Genomic DNA, 20,134 nt, shown 5'->3' on the forward strand with positions numbered 1-20,134 from the left:
AATACCACGAAAAAATATGTATCTAGTTTCATTGCTCATTACTGATTCCTGGGAAAAAAAGAACGACTGGAATCCTTTATAATAAGATTGTAAACAGTAGTGAAAGTGAAATAATTAACTATGATTCTAAGCCTAAATAAACAATAATTAATTGTACTTATTAAATAGAGATAAATTACTTACATGCTTATTATAAATTCATTTTGACAGCCGGTTTTCTGAGCTAAAAATGTTTTAGGTAGTGGTTCTTTCGAAGTAGTGCGAAACAGCTGAATCGTATCATTGGTTATAAGCATCGTTGGTGGTTCCCTCATAAATTAAGAATGCAATAAAGATTTAGTTATGATTTTATTGTATTAACTGATATTGCGTTATTAAACAGGCTATCAAAAGACTGAATTTTCAAAATAAAGACTGCAATGGGCTATTTACGCTTTTCTTATGCTCGAAAGATGCACTAAAAGAATATTATTTCATTGAGACAATAAGAAATTTGCATGGAGGAACACCAAGACTAATAAATGTAATAAACGTTAGTGAAACATTGCTTTGAATTGGATAAATGAAGAGAAAGAGACTCTTTCTGAGAATGTTTTTCACAATTATCGACATTAGCACAAAGTTTTTTAATTTCTGCCATTTCCACTTTAGGAAATACAAGAGCAACCATAATTACGGTAGAATATTCACATTAAATAACAATATGTATTATTTTAGGAAAGTAAATCATTTTAAAAATCAATTTTATTCAATTGATAATAAAAAAATAATTTGTATAAATTTTTTTGTATCTGTTCCTAACGAAGAATTTTTTCAAATAAATCTATATCTCAAATAAATGTTTAATTTCTAAGAACATCATATCACAAATGTGTCATTTCAAAGATAGCAAATTTCTTTAAACTATCTGCACTTTTCTCACATAATAAAACTCCGTTTATAATACTGCTACGAATTTTGCATATATGTAAATTAGTGAAATCATATGAAATTGTAGTATCTTTTGTATAATACAACATGAAATGCTTTAAAAATAGCTTCAACGGAAAAATAAGGATGTAGGGGCAAGTGTATTTAAAATTGAAGTAAACAGTTATCTCCCTAAATGGAGAGATATCGCTGAGTTAGAGATGGCTTTTGGCGCCTAAATTTTGTTCCCAAATTTATGAAAAAATCGCCAAACATGGAGACCAATTGGTGACATTTTGGTCCAGTCCTTTACAGTAATAACTGGTATTATAACTGATTAACAGTAATTGATCCCTATGTGTAACTATAACCGTATAAAACTTCCAGTAATTTCGCGAAATGGAAGGTACTAGATTTCTCGGCAGCCGGCGTAAAACTTTATAAGACCAGACAGAGCATCAGCGCTCACTTTCTCAGTTCAGAGTCAACTACGGAGTATTGAAATATCTCCCTGTGAGATTCGCTCTTTAGATTCGCTTTGCATTGCCGTGTGTTTAACATTATTAGTAGTTTAATGAGCAACAACTGATTATGCTCTGTGATACTAAGAAGAGCTGTGCGGATATTTTTCTGGAAATTTCCAGAACTGTTAAATTTTTCTTGTGGAAAAATAAATTCTATCAAGCTATCATCTCTTCTGAATGCACTCAGTCTATTGCGAACCCGTATGCAGACAACAATTTTTGGTTACAGAAACGTAATTGAATGTCGTTAGCAAGAGCCATGAAGAAGTAATTTTGACAACTGGTGATTGCACGCCAAGAAAAGATGAAAGCTTTAACTCCGTCAAAAAAGAGATAAAAGCAGTTCAAGATTGATGCAGGTGGCCCAAGAAAGGATAAAAGCAGGCCAAGAAAAAATGGAAGGAGCTGACAATTCTGTTAAGGAAAATACGAAAACGTATCAGGAATACGTTAAGAAAGATATGGAAGCTGTTCAAGAAAATGGAAGTGGATGTCAAATCATTTCAAGAAAAGACTGAAGCAGGTCAAGGATAAATAAAAATAGAAGTTACCTCAATAAAAAACAAATTCGAAACTATGAAAGCAGAATAGACGCAGTTGAAAATACGTGTACAAACTGAAGAAAAAGTGCCTTCTGTCAAATAAAAAAAATCGAACAGAAAGATTCTGTTGCCGAACAACAAATTGACTGCAATGTTTCTGCTGCAGCCAAAAAAGTTGACAGCTTAAAGAAATCCACAACTACAGTACAAAACAGTTCTGACGGTTTTAAAGTTTTACCCATGTCTTCACAACCCCCTCATATGTTACCTAATTATAATAGAAAGATCTCCTGGCAGGTGTATAAGACTAAGTTCTATATAGAGACAAGTGCAAATGGATGGAATTCCGAAACTAAGGCCCGCCATATCGCCGCTTCTGTGATAGATCGTTTAGTCTTTGCCCGACAACTAGAGGCTAGACTTCGAAGCTCTATCTTGTGCGTTGGAGCTGTACCTTAGAGAAGTTTTAAAGTCTGTAGCAGACTTCAATTAAAATCTCGTCAGCAGAAGCGCACGAAAATACTCCAGAAGCTCGGTATGGATGCTGAAAGTGTGTTTTATCTTACGTTTTCGGACTGCCCAACAGGAACAAGGGAAATACTATCCTGCGAATTGCGTATGTCAAGGATTTAAAAAGCACTCTATTGTACATCATGAAATTTGAGGCAGCCCATCAAGCAAGTCGTAAAGATCCCACTCAGCTAGAGCTGCTGGCCAATGATTTGCTGACTACTCGTCTAGACGATTTAACCAAGAAAGTCAATGCTTTGACGCTGAACAGGAGTGGCAACAAACCAGTCTTAAAGTGCTGAAACCGCGGTGGTGAATGCCACGTGCGAAGGAACTCCAGAACATCCCAACCAACGGAAATAAGACCAATCTCCAGCAAGAAGGAGGGGAAACTAATTAGTGGCCATTTCGAGGGGCGAAGATTACCATACACTGAAAAGCATCATTTAAAGCGCTTCAGATTTTTGCAATAAGTCGTGACAGTAATATACTCTTCATCATAGGCCATATAACGGAGGTCCTTGAAATATGACCATTAAAATACAGGAGCCAGTGTCATTGTCATCTGGAAAGATCTGGCTCAAAATGTTGGAAGGTAAACTCGTCTTGACGCCGCCCTGCGTTACCCTCCAGACTATGTGCGGAGATAAAATCGACATTGATGAAAAATTAAACGTTAACATCAAGTTTATAAATTCCACCTACCATAACATGGCATACGAAGCAAATATTACTGACCCCCTCATATTCGGATTACACTTTCTAAGGTAGTATAATTTTTCCGCGACATTTTTGGGACTTTGAAAACAACGAACTGCAGTTCTGCCTCCGAGAGTTTAACCCCGTTCAGTCTTAAAGATAAAGAAGTTAAATCCGTCCACCAAATAATAGCCCAAATAGCTATCATAGTACCAGAAAAAGCAGAATTTTTACTTCCGGGGTCTATAGTTGAATACAAAAATTTCCGATGCGGTTTAATGGTATTCCGCGACATTTTTGGGACTTTGAAAACAACGAACTGCAGTTCTGCCTCCGAGAGTTTAACCCCGTTCAGTCTTAAAGATAAAGAAGTTAAATCCGTCCACCAAATAATAGCCCAAATAGCTATCATAGTACCAGAAAAAGCAGAATTTTTACTTCCGGGGTCTATAGTTGAATACAAAAATTTCCGATGCGGTTTAATGGTATATCCGAGGAACTGTAACAACCCGAAAGAAGTACTAGTAGACTCGACACGCGTCAACCTATCGAGGGCCGTCATCCCGGTGAAAATTGCCATAGTAAACTGACAAAATTATTAGGAAAGGTGAAGTGGTTGCAGCTTGTACTCCACTGTCCTGCGTTAAAAGAACCAGTATCCCTTTAGTGTCTCCAGAGAGCCTAAGATCGGATGCAGAATGCACATCAAAGCGATGAAGAGAAGAGTACTCCAGCACATGTCATTCAAGAATTTCAAGATATTTTCTCCCGCTCATCTTCTGACGTAGGTCCAACAAGTTTGGCTCAGGATAGAATTGATACGAGAGATTATCCGCCAATCAAACAATATCCAAGAAGTCTACGAATTGTTAAACAAGAGGAAATAGGAAAGCTTCTAAAGGACATGCGAGAAAGCGATGTTATTGAGGTTTCAGCAAGTGCTTTGGCCTTTCCTATTGTCCTGGTCTGAAATAAGAGTGACATTCTGGACACTTTTTCTAGCAGCAAATGGTTTTCGATGCTTGATTTAAATAGTGGATATTAGCAGGTAGAAGATACAACCTGATGACGAAGAAAAGACGGCAAGTGAGACTTTGAAAGTTCAAGGTTATGACGTTTGGAGTATGCAATGCTCTGACAAAATTCGAGCACCTTACGAAGACTGCGCTAAGAGGTCTTTCCTATGAAGCTTCTCTGATGTAACTGGATAACATCATTATCGTCAGAAAAAGTTTTGAAGAAAATTTGGAAAATATTAGGAAGGTGCTTCAGAAATTGAAGGAAGCCAATCTAAAGTTACGTTCTGTCAAATATAAACTGCTCAGACAGGAAGTGACTTACCTCGGAAATGTCATCTCTACCGGAGGTGGGAGTAAGGATCCAGAAAAACTGTTGCCAGCTAAATATTAAAGACGCCCCAAAAATGTCTATCAACAGAGAAGTTTCCTGTGGCTTTTCACCTACTATAAAAGGTTTGTGAAAGAAATTTCTTTCCATCGAAAAACCATACACAAAATGACAGACAGCAAACAAATGTTATTCTGGGCAAAAGAATGTGAGGATGCATTTAACAAACTGATGGGAGCTTTAGCATCTGCGACAATCTTGTCGTATCCTCATCTCAATAAGCCGTTTATTCTTGACACGAATATGAGCAATTAGAGTATCGGTCTACTCCCTGTGGCGTGCAGTCCTTGGGAAAGAGAGGCTACCTTATGCATTTTGTATGTATGTAAATAATTTTAATGAAACTACATATGTGAAATTGAAGTGTCTTTTTTATAATGTAACGTTAAATGCTTGAAAAAACGAAGCTGTATTGGAAAACTTATATTACACAGGCAAGTCTATTTAGCATTGAGGTAAATGGTTTTCTCACTAAACTTTTGAGATATTCTTAAGCTGACGATTGTTCTAGGACTAATTTTTGTCGCCAAATTCTGCGAGAAATAGCCAAAAGTCATCAAACTTGAGATAGATTTGACTACATTTTGGTCGTGCCCCTTCTAACCGTAATTGGTGCTGCAATTGATTTTTATATGTAACTGTATCCGTATCCGACCCTTATGTGTAACTTTAATCGTATATACCTTTAAACATTTCGAGAAATGGAAGGTACTAGAGATTTCTCGGCAGCCTGTGAGGAACTATATAAGAACGCTGAGAGCATCAGTTCTAAGTTTTTCAGTTCAGAGCAACTTCGGAATACTGAGAGATCTCAATGCTAGCTTTGCTTTTTAGATGAGCTACTGCGTTTTATTTAACGTTCTTAGCAATCTGAAGCGCTAACTACTGATTGTGATCTATTATCCTAAGAAAAGCTGTACGAGAACATTTTGTGGAAAGTTCCAGAACTGTAAAGTGGAAAATTTGGAAAAATAAATTCTATGAAGCTATCATCGGTTCTGCGTGCATTCAGTCTTACGAATCCGTATGTACGTAACAATATGAATGATGACAAAACATTATGCAGAACCAACCTTAAAATCTATAAGCCGCAACTTTCTCTCGTTGTTTCATTATTTAAAGGTAAGATTAGTTTGATAATGTAAATAGGGCTGACCTAAGAGCACCGCAATACCCGCATTTTAAGAGGGCTAAATCTTACAGAGACATGGCATTATGCATAGTTTTTAGAAGAAACAGGTTGAATTTCCAGTTACAATAACATTTCTTTGCTTTAAACTCTTAAAATTTTTCATGCACTAAAATTCAAATCATATATCTAACATAATGTGATAAAGCCTGAAAACAGAATCTCACGTCTTTATATTTCTAACTTAATAGCGGCTCGTGCTGGAAAATAATGAAGAAGAAAAACAGGGCTATCTTTTTCTACCAAAATGAGGAGAAAGATAAAAAAAAAAAAAAAAAAGTAAGAAAGATTAAAAGAGTAATTAAGAAAGCAAATGATGCAAAGAGAAAGACTCCAAATGAAAAGCAAAAATTATGTGATCTTAAATTTATGACACATTCTAATTGTGAAAACACAAGATAAATTTTATGTAGCTTGTTACAGTTGTGTTATTGTTGTTGTTGTCTTGTCCATGAATTTCATGGAAGAATCGTTGCCAGCGCCTTAGGGAGTTTGGACTTTTATTTCGACTCAAATTTTGAAGGAGAGCACCTCGGGGAATGGTCCGAGAGCCTCCTACCCCTTTTTCCTACCACCAATCCACACAAGACGACTTTACGCTCGCCATATATTTAGAGTGCCCTCATGCCGCACAGACACTATACATTTACAATCATCCTTGCTTTCGCCGGGATTCGAACCCGTACCCTTCCGTACCTCAGTAGGTTTCCCTAACCACTATACCGTCTGGGCGGCGTATAACATGATCTATATTGTAAATAAGATTACATAATTTAAAGAAGATTGTTAGCATATAATCGCATATTATGTACTCAAGGAAAAATTATAAGTAATATTTTGCCGAAAATTGTATTATATTGGAAGTAGGTATTTATTTGGCCTGTTATAAAATTCTGTATACTGAGATGAACAATTTTGTTGCAATTTTGAATTACTTAAAAATTTGTTGGATTTGCATTTCCTCGAATATTCCTCACTTATTTCCTCGAAAAAATTCCAGAAAGGATTAAGCATGATTTAATTCGCAATAATAAATGAAGGCGTTATCTTTGTTGCTGCAAAGTTTAGTCTCTCTAGATTCGCAACAAATCTACTATTCTGCTGTTTCAAATGTAAACAAACATGTCAGCCATGTTATTTAATGATTAGGCTTAACCGCACTTAAACAGCTTTTAAACTGTTTATAATTCTACAAATGTTGCTTTCAGATTTCCTAAAGACATAAAAACATTAACCGAAAAATAAGAACAACATAATTCAATCATTCTTAAAGCGCAAAAAATGCACGATTTACAAAGATATAAGAGTAAAGAAACTGAGATCACTGAGCCGGGTAACAGAGTGGATATATATATAAATATATTTATATACGTTTGGTGCGGCCGATTGCAACCAAAATATGAGATACACATCTACATGTTATAGCAGTCCTATATGCAAAATTTCAACGTGCTGAGGCTATTCGTTTTTGAGTTATGCGAGATACATACCTACATACGTACGTGCGTACAGACACCACGAAATATTCTCTTCAGAATTCATTTTAAAGCAACTTTATAATTTTTTTAGAGGAAAAGAGTCTTTTATTCTGTCTTTACGTACGGATGCCAAGCAAAACCATCGTTAAATTCCATTCGATAGCGGTCAAAATAGATATTTTCGTTGAAATATGCTGCCAAAAACTTTTCGCGATTGCAATACTTCCTTTTTACTTCCTTTTTTTTTAAGGAAGTAAAAACGCATAATTTTTGGAAATGATATATGAATGTACAATCTGCACAAAAAAAAAAAAAAAAAAAAAAAAAAAAAAAAAAAAAAAAGGTGGGGGACAATTTTATATCTCCCGTTCTGCTGGGTCCAGTTGATGAAATTTAATTTGGATTTTCATGTTTTGAAAGCACGACTTTATATATATATTAGATTTATATACAGCGTTCCTCAAATATAAGTATTTTAGCTCAAAAAGCGGACTTTTTCTAAATGGCATTTTGGCTTTTTTTTCCCTCATGTTTCGATTGTACAATTCAAATTATGTCAAAGTGCCAAGTTTTATAAACTTGCCTCCTGAGAAGTCTTAAGCACAAAGGATGTTATCCCAGAAGCCCTATTAATTTCGTTTTAACATTTTAAAAACTTTAAATGTCCGTTTCACTTTCAAATTGCTGCCACCAAATATTAGAGCCCTGTATTATATTTAAAGAAATTAAATAATAAAAAATCTGCATAAATGCATGTATGTTTCTCAGATTGTAAAAAAACAATGGTACCTAGAACCATCAAATTTTGAATAACTTACGTTTCTACCCGGATATGGACATCTGGAAGCCTAAATTTTGAATTTGTTTTATTATCTACTAGCAACTACGCGGTCAGCTTTCGTCTGGCTTTTAAATAAACCGAGAAAATGCCTAAAAGGAACACCAAACGTTTAATTTAAACACTGCGGCAAAATTTTAGTCTTCAGTACAACTTCATCTAAAAAAAACCCTCAAATTTATAAAAAATGTATTACACATAACAAAATTACAATGAAATAAACAATATCCCTTAATACAAATACTAATTATCCTAATAAATAAATTAACCAACTTCCCGTTGCAAAATCTTAAGAATTCAAATGGTATAAAGGAAGTTAAAAACTTTGTTTCCTAAAAAAATCATGCAAAAGTTTTTATAAAATTAAAATTATATATAATTAAAACATAATATAAAAATTGCAATGAAATAAGCAATAAATAAATCATAAGCAATAAGTCTCATAAATGTATTGCAATCATATTTCGTTAAAGCAACAGCAAGTAAACAGTTTATAATTTAATTTAGATTCACTATAAAATTAATAAAAATTGTTTCGCGAACTCACTTTTAAATACCTGCTTGTTGTCAGAATAGAAGTCTTCACATCAACACGAGAAAATAGTGGTACTACAATGCTAATTCTTTCTTTCGTTTCATGCCATTTAACGTCATCTGAATTAATAATTAGCGGCATGATTTTTCCTCCCTCTCGTAACGTAAGAACGTAAAAGAACGTAAAATCTTCACGCTTTATGGTTGCTATGGAGATTTCTTAGTTACGGTCATGGATATGAAATGTTGCCTTTTATTTTTTGCTAGCACTAATATAATTCTTTTGCTAATATTTCTTAAAATGTTTTTTGATGATGTTTGGAAAACTTTTCAAATTTTTAAATAAAATTTATTTTAAAATTTAACTAAATAATACTGTAAGAAAGTAGTTTCAATTAGCAACGTTTTATAAACCGGCGGCTTAATATTAGACTACATCTAAACTCTAATCTAGCAGAAATCTCGTATTGGCATGCAATTAGCCTTTGCACTTGTTTGAATATCAGCGTAGTAAATAAATAAAAAAAAAAAAAATTACTTTTCCTTCGATTGTTCTTACTTATAAACGTACATAAATTTAAAATTAGGTATGAAACAAACTAAACTGAGCTTTTCAGCTGTCAGAAGTATTCGTAATTTGTACGCGAAGAAATTGCTATAAATTTCTGCATTTTCGTCGCCTTTTCTAAAAAGCGTTTACTCTTCATTCTGTTTTTCTTAAAAGTTTTTTAATTATTTTATGGGAAACGTAAATGAATTTATAGAAAACGAGGGATATTTTACTGTATCTTTGAATAACCTTTTTATTTCAATGTAATCCAAGTGCAGAACTAGTAATTATAATTAGACTAGTTTTCAATTTATTCTTTAATTTGTTGTCATAACACATAAAATTGTTGATTTGAAAGCCTCATTCATTAATTTTCATGACAGAATATTGTTGATAAACTTATTTGAATTTATGACATATTTTTCGGATATTTTTAAATAATTTATCATTTTTCAATTTGCCTAACTGTAGCATTACCTATTTTTTAGGAACGGTTATCAAGAACACTTTATTAAAAGTTAATTTAGTGGTAAAAATGCCTGTTATGCAACCTTGCTTCCTACATTGCAAACAAAAGTTGATAAGTGACTTTAAAATACCAGCTCATTCAATAAAGTATTGAAAATAACATTGCATACATTTTGGAATAAATCTTTTAAGATGATATAAAGATGTGTTAGTGAAAGTACCTACTGAGATAGTGGAAATTGCATAATTTTATCTGAAAATACCTACATTGTGCTAGTTACTTCTTTGTAAATATCACCACAAGTGGTGATATTAGGTATTTTCATGTTGCAGATCAGGCAGTTAAAACTTGCCTTGCTTTAATAAGTATCAATTAATATTTTCGTATTTTACTCTATATGTTTAAAATTATTGGAAATTGTTAGGAATCTAGGATTGCAGGAGCCAATTTGGATACTTGGTAACCCTATCTAAAAATAACTTATTTTAATTCACATAGCGCAGCATAAGAAAGTCTTTTGTGGCTGTAATGCCATTAGAATATTTTTTTATTTCTGTCAAGTCGACAATCTCATTATGGTATTACTTGAAAATTTCATACCAAAAATGAATGGCTGAAATTATAAGGTTAATAAATAGCAATCTCTTAGTTTTCAATGAAATATTGAGAAGTGTCAAAAGAATATCCCAATACTTAAAATGTCATCTCATTTAATCATATTTTATACTTTATTGCCTTCAAAAGATTTTGCTGTAGGATTTGCAAAGGATTTTACATTTATCTTTGTGTGATACTTTTCTTTTTGTTATACATATAATTGTTAAATGTGCATCTGTTATAATACATTTAATGGAAATATCCTCATTGTGAATTCATACTTAGACAAGGCTATCTACCTAAGCAGAAGGATATTTTCTTGCTGATAGGTATAAAACAAAGTGTGTGTTTTTATCTTTATTAAGAAAAAAAATCAAATATTGCTATGAAAAAATTATCATTATCATTTGGAAATTTTCATAATCTCTCTTTTGATAACATTATTTTTGTTGTATTTTGTTCATGTAAACCAAATTAATGGTAAAAGTTTACGATTGGGTGCCCCTTGTTTATTCACGATTCTTTTTTGACGCCAAGATCGGCACCAGAAATGCACAATTTCAAGATGGCCGCTATACAAAACCAAAATAAGAAGTCAAAGAATTGCATAAGATCTGTGTCCATGTACACATCGATCTGTTTTTACTTAAAAAAAATCCTAGAATTACACAAACTAGGCATTGCGCACTACCTTAAATATGTCCATGTACACATCAATCTATTTTCATTTAAATAAAATCGGGTAGCTAAAACAAAGTTAAAACTGTCGTGGTAACCAGAAGTGAGGCTTCATCGGCAAAATTTTTTAAAAATTGTCGCCAATCGAAGGGGCACCTAATTCTACACTAGAGCCCAAATTAATACCTACTGAAATTTTAATTAAACAGTAAAGATTTTTGATAACATTAAAATCTTTTCATCTAATGATATTGATGGAATTTTTTTTTTTTTTTTTTTTTTTTTTTTGTGTGTGGGGAATGGAGTACTTTTACAGTATACTGGTGCCATGAAAAAAAAAAAAAAAAAAGAGAGATTCTCTTTTTATTATAACGGTATTAATAAATTTTCGATACATTCACTGCCTCCTGCCTCCTTCTCATCTTTAACCTTCAGACTGTTAAATCTATTTCTTTTATATAGAAAACATCCTTTTAGTCAAATAATGCAGATGAAGAAAGTCATCTATGAAATTATGCTTTCTGCAGCTCTAAAAATACGTTACAACCATAACATGAATATTTTTCTGTCTCGTTCATAAAACTGACATGCCTCAGCTCATTGCATTCTTGCTGTCTTTGGCATGTTATTTCACATTTTAGCAATTATTTTTTTTTTCCCCCATAGTGTAGTAAGTACCTTTTCTTTAAATGTAATAATAATAAATTTATTATTTTGGTTATAAGTTTATCTTAGATATTGTTTTAATTCATTGTCTAATTTACACATTTGCTGCATGAGCATTTTTATAGTTTTCTCATGTGTAATGTTTTGAATGTAATGTAGCCAAGAGTGTGCTTGTAATCCACATTCTAATTTTATATACCAACTTCTTTAATGATGGAATTGTCTTTTATTATGTGAATGTCAGCCTTTTGTAATTGATTTTAATGTATATTCCTGCCTTTAAAATTTATTTTTATTGGAAAATAGTTTGATTTTTAAGGTTGTTATTTTTTACTTTAAATATTAGATAATAACTATATTAATTTATGAACATTTTATAGTTAATATATTTAACTTTTATTTTTATATGACAGAAAATAACATGCCTGAAGAAGGGATTAAAACTTATTCTCTTGAAGAAATTGCTGAGCATTCCAATAAAGATTCTTTATGGCTACTAATTGAAAATGGAGTTTATAATGTTACAAAGTTTTTGGAAGAGGTAAAAATGAATTTGTTTTATACATTTGTAAGACATAGCTGAAATTTTAGATCAATATTACAGCTTGTCACCATTTTGATTATTTTTGTCATACTGGTTTAAAATTTAAGGAGATTATTACCATTCATAAAGAGGTTCATAAAGAAATTTATTTGTCAAGAAATTATTCAATCAAAATTTATGGTAGTTACATATTAACAAAACCTTCTTGGGGTTACTGTTCTGTTATCAGGATCGGACTCAGAAATCTATGAACAAGTGTTTGTATATATGTTGTATACACATACATGCATACATGAACAAATACTTGCATACATACATTTCTGAACCCGTTCCCAATAATAGAACAGTACCCTTCTTGGTGATATTTTATATATGAAAAGCTCAAACTTGCTTATTAGGGTGCAAGTTGGCGATCATCACAACTTTTTTTTAAAAAGATTTCCAGACTATCGTTGTTTATTGTAAGCTGGAGAACATTTAAAAGAAAACATGCTTTAGCAATTTAAAATACAAATTTTAATTATGAAATGAGGATTATATGATAGATTAAAAAACAAAACTTGCATTTTTTCACTAAATCCATTTGTAAATTTTTTTGCAGCATCCTTCTTCCTTAGTACATAGCAATCTGCTTTTGCTGAAAAAAATTAGAAAATTGAACATCGGCTATCTATCAAATACATCTCATCCTCATTCCCTTTAGCAATTTTGCAGGAAAGTATACTGTATTATTGTAAAACATTTTTACTGACAAGTAAACCTTCTGTCCTTTGATACTGGTTTGTCGGAAACCCATATATTTTCTGAAAGCTTATGTCACAAGTAGAAAAACTATGAAGTCTTAGGGGCAGAGGGACAAGCATTTAGGAGGTATAGGACCCACAAAGTATCATTAAAGTGTGTACAGATGGACATATTCCCATAATGACTTCTCTGTTTCTTGTATCTTCATGTATAGTCTGCTTCCAAAGTACCTGATGGTAAAGTCCTGCAAAACGAACTGATACCTGAAGGATGTATGGGAAAATACAGCCTCTGGATATTCACTTTTTTTCAGACACTACATATTATTTGTTCGTTGCATAATGAACACTATCATTATTAAGATACAAGAGCACATTTGACTTCGCGATTGTTTTCTGGCCCTGCAATCCTATCTATAGTTCAGTGCTCCTCATTTCAAGAATTTGATTAAGTATGCTTTTTATAAAGGTGGATACTTGGACGGCGAACCTGGAATGTGAATTTCACCAGGGAATTACTGCTTTGACTTATTGACAAATGTTGAGTATGCAGAGTGTGAGGCTATCGCTTTTGTAAAATGTGCCCATTGTAAATCGTCTTTCTGCCTGCCTCACTGTTTATTTGATGAATTTCACATTGAGTGTCTCTTATAATAAATTTTATTTGAAGTCAATAACTAGTCACATTTTCAACATCCCAATGTATATTTTTTTTTTTTTTTTCAATGAGTTATTTCTTTTCTTATATCGAGATCTCCATCTTCTTACCATAGTATTATATCATATAAATACGTGAAACGAGCACTTTAGCGACTTTTGGTGTCATGTTTCCAAGACTTTGCTGATATTTTGTGAGTTCTATAGCTCCTAAATGCTTATCCATCTGCCCGTAAGATTTCACCGTTTTTCTACTTGTGACATAAGCTTTCAGAAAATATATGAGCTTATGGTAAACTGGTATAGAAGTAGAAAAGGTTTACTTGCGAGTTTAAGGCAAAAATATGATTTATCTTTAAAATCTGTTGGAACTACTAATGCAACAAAAAGAATACATACAAAAATGGCAATGCTGTATGTCTGAAGGATTGTTATGAGTGTGGTTACCTGAAGAATAGTTTAGCTCATGATTGTCAGAGTTTAGACAAATTCTGAATATTTGTCTACTAAAGTGGTTGTTATAATTTGTAAGTACCAAATTTATATTTTACAGAAATTGCATTGTTTTTCATACTTATGGGAATTTTTAAATGGGTTTGCACCTATTTGTTGTCAATGAGAACAACCCCAACGACATCGATTTGCATCAATAAGATCCGGCAGTCTGGGATATCTGTGCCTATTCATGGAACAGACAGATGCCTTAGTCAAAGAGGTGCAGCAAGACTCGCAAAACGAAATTAAATGTCTTCCAAGCATGTACTGTACATGCTTGATGGAATTCAATTTGGGTGATTTCAGTGCTATTCCGTGCGAACTAGGGTATTGAATTCTAAATGCCGGTAAACTGTATAAGCCCTGTAAATTTCATATCATCATCTGTAAGATTGGTATGCAGGTGCATGGCTGCTAGAAATGTATGAACATGTTTAATAAGAATGTGCAGTTTATATCATATAGTCATAGTATCACAAGAAAATCTGTATTAATCTCTGTCAAAGTTATGAAGTTATTGCCTCTGTGGATGATATTTGTGTGATAGTGAGGCCCATAAATTTTGCAGACTAGTAAACATTAGGAATCTGTAAACTGCACCGTGATTTGTACATAGCGAGTGTACTTTTGTGGAGTCTAGTTTCAGGTAATTTCTAAACCAGTCATTCTGTGTGAGAGTGTGAATGAGACTCAAGCAACTGGTCTTTTGGCATATTCTCTATATGTAGCCATCTGTAAAAATAAGTATGGAAATATTTCTCTTCTCGTTGAAGCTGCAAAGTCTGAAAATGAAGTTCCATGATTGAATTGTGGTATCATGCTTGCAAATCTAGAACGTAATTATTCTGAGTGGTTATGAGTGACAGGTCTTTTAATACAGTTGCTTCTCTTTTCATATAATTTTGTAGTTAGTAAATGAGACAATGTTTAAAGCTTGGGTTCCCTTTAGTTGTCCTGGTCCCTTATGAGATGTCCTATTCTTTCTCATAACCTGGCATTACTGATTTTTAGTATGTAGATGCATATAGGGTTAAGTGAAATTGTTTTTAGTTATGATCAACTGTAGTGATTATATTTCATGGTGGCTAATGTAATGTAAAAGTACCCATTTTAATTAGTAAAAATATCAAATACTGAATTAAAATCCTATTTTAATACTATTATAGTTTTTCTCCAAGTGAATTTAATACTTTATATTGTAGTTTGGGTGGGAAATGCTTTACTGGAAAATAATGTTCTGTTACGCCAGGGATGAGCAAAGAATTTTAGTTTGCCGATCCAAGGCAAATAAAAAAGAAATATGTATTTATATATTATATACCATCTCCTTTTCTACTTTTTTTAAATATTATTTTTTTTCTTCCCCCCCCCCTTTTTTTTTCCCCAAAGGGCTGATGATCTTTTTACTTTCTCTGTTTTTGTTTTACAGAGCATAAATTGATGGAAATAGCAAGCACAGACAGCTTTTAATTGGTAGGGTGTTAAAAGTGGAAGTTCTTTGTTAGTTATAGCTGTAGATTGGCACCAACAAGCATTATCTCTCTCTCGAGGAGCAGACATATGGGAATTCAATATAGGTGAATTAGACCTCTTAGAAAAAATTTTAATTAATTTAATAACAAAATTTAATCTGTTTCTGTGGCAGCTAGCTAAGAACAGCTTGTCTCATTTTCTGAGGTTAAATTTAATGCACTCAGTAAATGATGACCAGCTAAAGAATTATGAAGATTGTTTGAGAAAACTGCACTTTGAGTTTGAACGATTTCAAGTTTTCTGTGAGATTCAAACAGAACTGTATATTTTTACCATGCCTTTCAACGTAAACTGTGACGCAGTGAGGTCAGATTTGCAGCTTGAATTAATTGAGTTGCAATCTAACAATCATCTCAAGCAGTTTTTTCTAAATGTGCCAAAGTTAGAGTTTTGTAAATCATTATTGAAAGTAAGCTTCCCAAATTTAATATCTCATGCCTAGAAAATCAGTGCTATGCTTGTTTCATCTTATGTCTTCAATTATGAAACGCAGAAAGAATTATTTCAGAAGTAGACTGACAGATGAGCATTTATCCTCGTTCCTTAGAATCTGTGCATCTCACTTCAAAACTCGATATAAGGAACTTTTAAAAATGAAATTGCAATTTCATGTATCTCATTAACATATTTAAATTGCAATACTTGTATATTGTTTTTAAAATTTTAGAAAAATTTATCTTGGCCCGCCAAACTTTTTGTTTTCGATTTTTGGCCTGCAACTGAAAATGTTTGCCCATTCCTGTGTTAGCACTTCTTTAATTGTAAAGTCATTTTTTATTTTATAATTTATTGATTTATTTTATTTTATGCCTCGTGAATTCTTCTATTAAATATTAAAGTAAAAATTTTATTTTTAGCATCCTGGTGGACCAGAACCTTTATTAGAATGGGCTGGTATGTAATACTGTTATTTTTATGCTGAATATTTTTTTAAATAATTGTAAGACCTGAATATGAGGCTTTTGTACACAGCACATGTGAACTTACTGGAAGATAATTATTTTATGATGTGAATAATCACAAATGCTGTTTTGATATTCTTTTATTGACAATTTTTTAATAGTTTTATATATTACAATATGTACATATGAATATTAGTTTATTATTGTTAAAAATATTCTATTTAGATTATGGTTTTTATACTGAAATAGAAATTTAAGTTTATATCTACTTCAACTCAAGTTTCTGTACAGTGAGCCCTTTTAGGCTCCTAACATAATGTATCTGAGACTAAACCAGTATTTTTTAGAACATATAAACATTGGATTGTTAATATTATTTGCTAAGACCACTTCTCCATAATCCAACTGAGACCATCAAATGTTTATTATGTGACCTAAAATATCTAACTTTGCTGTCAGACTAGAACGTATTATGTACTATAGGGTGTCTCAAAAAGAATGCCGGATTTGAATCTACTATAAATCAAATTTATTTATTTGAAAAAAAAAACAAGCAAAACACACCATTCTCTTCAAAAGATGTTGAGATTATACGAGAAACACAATATCGGGCATAAGACCCCCACCCCCCAGTAGCCCTACAAGCAATCGTTCTATCCATAAAATTAACAATCACTCGCTCACACATTTCCCCATCAACTTCATTGAGAACCCGTTGACTTTCTTGTTTGAGTTCCAACAGATTACAGGGTTTGTTTTTGTAAACTTGTGACTTAGTGTACCCCCATAGGAAAAAGTCACAAGGTGTCAGGTCACAAGATCAAGGTGGATAGGTTTGGTCTCCTCATAACAAGATTAGTCTGTCTGGGAACTTCTCATGTAGCAGAGCAGTTGTGTCTCCTGAAGTGTGGCAAGTTGCATAGTCTTGTTGGAACCAGAAATTTTCGATGTTTATTTGATCCAACCAGGGCCAAAGGAAATTAGTGAGCATCGCATGATAACGAACTCCATTCACTGTGACAGCCCTTCCTTCGTCATCTTCAAAAAATTAAGGACTGATTAAACCCCCACTCCAAATTGCACACTAACTCGTTGAAGATGCATGTCTTTTTCGTGAATTACTCTTGGATTCTCTGATTCCCATATGCAACATTTGCCTCACTCCGGCCACTTTGAGGGCGTCCTGAGCTTTTGATAGCTACTGTTGAATTTTTTTTTTTTTTTTTTTTTTTTTCAAATTTCCTGATAAACCTACAAACAGTGAATTCATTGGTGCATTGTTGTGTTCCATAATCATACGGAGTTTTTGAAAGGTTTCCGCGAAACTTTCACCATTTTGTAGTGAGTTTTCACAATCAACATTTGCTGTTCCATACGGTATCTTTCCATGACTATACACTACAAACATTAACCTGGAAAACAAAAGCTCAGTATCAAAACATAACCTTAATGATCAGTGATAACAAAACATGCAAAAACAATGTTGCCAGCAACAACAAATAAAAATAACGGGCTTTTCAAATCCAGCGTTCTTTTTGAGACGCACTTTATATCAACAAATTGCATTTCTGTTTCGTATTATTCTTATTTTTAACTCAGTGACTGGCAAGGCCATATTTATATATATATACATACATACACATCTTGAAATATGCATATGTTTATCTTGCTGAAAATGGTTGCATATGTTTCTTTTACTGATTCTAGTACATGTTCGTTTTCACTTACTAGTAAGACTTTATAGTTTAGTTATAAAATATATGCTAAAATATATGCTGATTGTTCATATTGTGTTTTAAACAGCCAGCTTGCTTTTTCAAGATTTTTTACACTATTTTCAAGATCTCTAAGAATGCTGTAATTACTCTTCTGGATTGCATCCAAAGTGACTGAAACTGGCTTGAAACAAAGTAAAAGGTTCACACTTTGTTTCAATGCCATATAAAGAACTTTTGGTTGAATATACTTTTCTATTGCATCTTGATTCTCTTCCACAGTTTTCTTGAAAACTAGTAAGTTCTTAATGTAGTTTTCAAGGGACTCTCATTTTGAGTTCCATCATACTGTGGAACCTTGAGCAAATTTTCTAAAGGGAAAAATATCTTGGATGACAAACAGTGTCTTAAAAACAAGTAAGCCGGTAAATTGGCAACAAATGGTATTCCAGAATGCAGTTAGTGCAATGGAGGAATTGTCTTCAGAAGAAAATTGAAAAGATTATGTTCCTAGTTTTTTTATCTTTGAAATTTGTGTAAAATGGAGTAAGAACATTATTACCCTGATAAAGCAGTAGTAAGCCGTAGCATAAGTATTTGCAATGAGAATATTTTAAAACATGTAGAGGAAAAAAAATCACAGTGGACGAATTTTTAGTAGGATAAAGTGGATAAAGGGCTCATTAATTTTTAAGTAGAGGTGAGCAGTGTCATAAGAAAAGGGAGAAAATACCCGGAAAGATAGCAGCTACCTGATATTTTTATGGAACAGGATTTCCTTTTGAAACAATAACATTTTGTACCTTTGGCTTCTTCATCTTTTTCCACCTATGACATCAACTTTCCTTTATAGAGATATGGTACAATTTGATTCAAATTCCCCTTTTAGTGGGGGTACAGAGCAGCTGAGAAGTGCAATAAGTAAAATTGCTGAATACTGGTAATTCCGACCTGGGCTCGAATCCAGAGAAATGGGCTTGCTGCATGTGCATTTTCGTGGTTTTTCCCGTTATGTAACATGTATATCTGCCTGTTTCCCTTCAAAATTTACTCCACAAAGGCATCCCTCCCCTTAATCAGTTAGCCCTAGTGTGCTTTGCCATAATTAGCAAAACCAGTTTCCTATTTTTTATACATTTAGTATTGTGTTAAATATTGCATACTGTATGTAAATATTGTGTACGTGTTAGATTTTATGAATTTCATTGGTTTGGCATTATGAATTTACATACAAATTACTTTTTTTCTAAGCAATCATTTGGTTTCTAGGAATAAATTAATTCTTTTACATTAGTCCATGTGGAGGAAATTGTTTCAGGTTAAAAATATTCTACATGACAAACTAGCTTTAGAACAAATTAAGTTCATTAACCAAGGTTTCACTGTACTTCAGTTGATATATTTATACCAGGTACATTGTATTCATTAAATCTGGCTTGGGAAGTTAATAATTTCAAAAAGGTTTTTTTTTTTTTTTTAATAACAGATTCTATAACATGTGATATAATAAAATCTCTGACTTTTAAATCAAATATATATGTGCTGAATAACCACTAGGTATAAGCTGGAAATTTTCTAATTCTTTTCTCATTTTTGCCATATTTATTGCAGTACTGGATACAAAACTGTGAATTTTACATTTAAATTTATCAACTTTTCAATAGCATCAACAGCAAAAATAAATAAATTCGATTAGCCACAATAATTTCCTTTAAATGTACAATTCAATCTTTTGTGCAAATATATATATATATATATATATATATATATATATATATATAATTTATTTCCTAAACAGTATTGATTAATTGATTATATTATCTCCTAAGTTTAATTAAAGTAGAATTATTTTAAAAGTGTGCATCCATACTGGTAAGTTATATTTTGAAAGATGTTTTGAAGTAATTTGAAAGCAAAATGTTAATAATGTTTTAACGGGGACTGGAGTTAAATCA

The 20,134-nt window shown here is 32.5% G+C and overlaps 2 protein-coding genes across 5 annotated transcripts in view; one reads left to right on the forward strand and one right to left on the reverse strand.

Moving 5' to 3' along the window:
* LOC118195694 (dynein axonemal assembly factor 4-like) overlaps positions 1-8,803 on the reverse strand; it is a 76,438-nt gene extending 67,635 nt beyond the window's left edge. The window contains exon 1 of the mRNA XM_085827081.1: positions 8,644-8,803. Within this exon, the coding sequence (XP_085683207.1) occupies positions 8,644-8,772 (129 nt within the window). The 5' untranslated portion in view covers positions 8,773-8,803. The remainder of the gene's footprint in view (positions 1-8,643) is intronic.
* Positions 8,804-9,065: 262 nt separating this feature from the next.
* LOC118195695 (cytochrome b5-like) overlaps positions 9,066-20,134 on the forward strand; it is a 34,752-nt gene continuing 23,683 nt past the window's right edge. For 2 of the 4 annotated variants that reach the window (XM_035367023.2, XM_085827102.1), the window contains exons 1-3: positions 9,066-9,217; positions 12,004-12,131; positions 16,420-16,456. In XM_035367023.2, coding sequence (XP_035222914.2) covers positions 12,012-12,131; positions 16,420-16,456 — 157 coding nt within the window. In that variant the 5' untranslated portion in view covers positions 9,066-9,217; positions 12,004-12,011. Of the gene's footprint in view, positions 9,218-9,245; positions 9,464-10,531; positions 10,576-12,003; positions 12,132-16,419; positions 16,457-20,134 lie in introns of those variants that run through there. The other 2 variants (XM_035367024.2, XM_035367025.2) reach the window with 2 other exon arrangements.

This window comes from Stegodyphus dumicola, chromosome 1 (assembly GCF_044657685.1).
Source record: "Stegodyphus dumicola isolate Sdum_Otavi_A_Nest chromosome 1, ASM4465768v1".
Classification (NCBI taxonomy): domain Eukaryota; kingdom Metazoa; phylum Arthropoda; class Arachnida; order Araneae; family Eresidae; genus Stegodyphus; species Stegodyphus dumicola.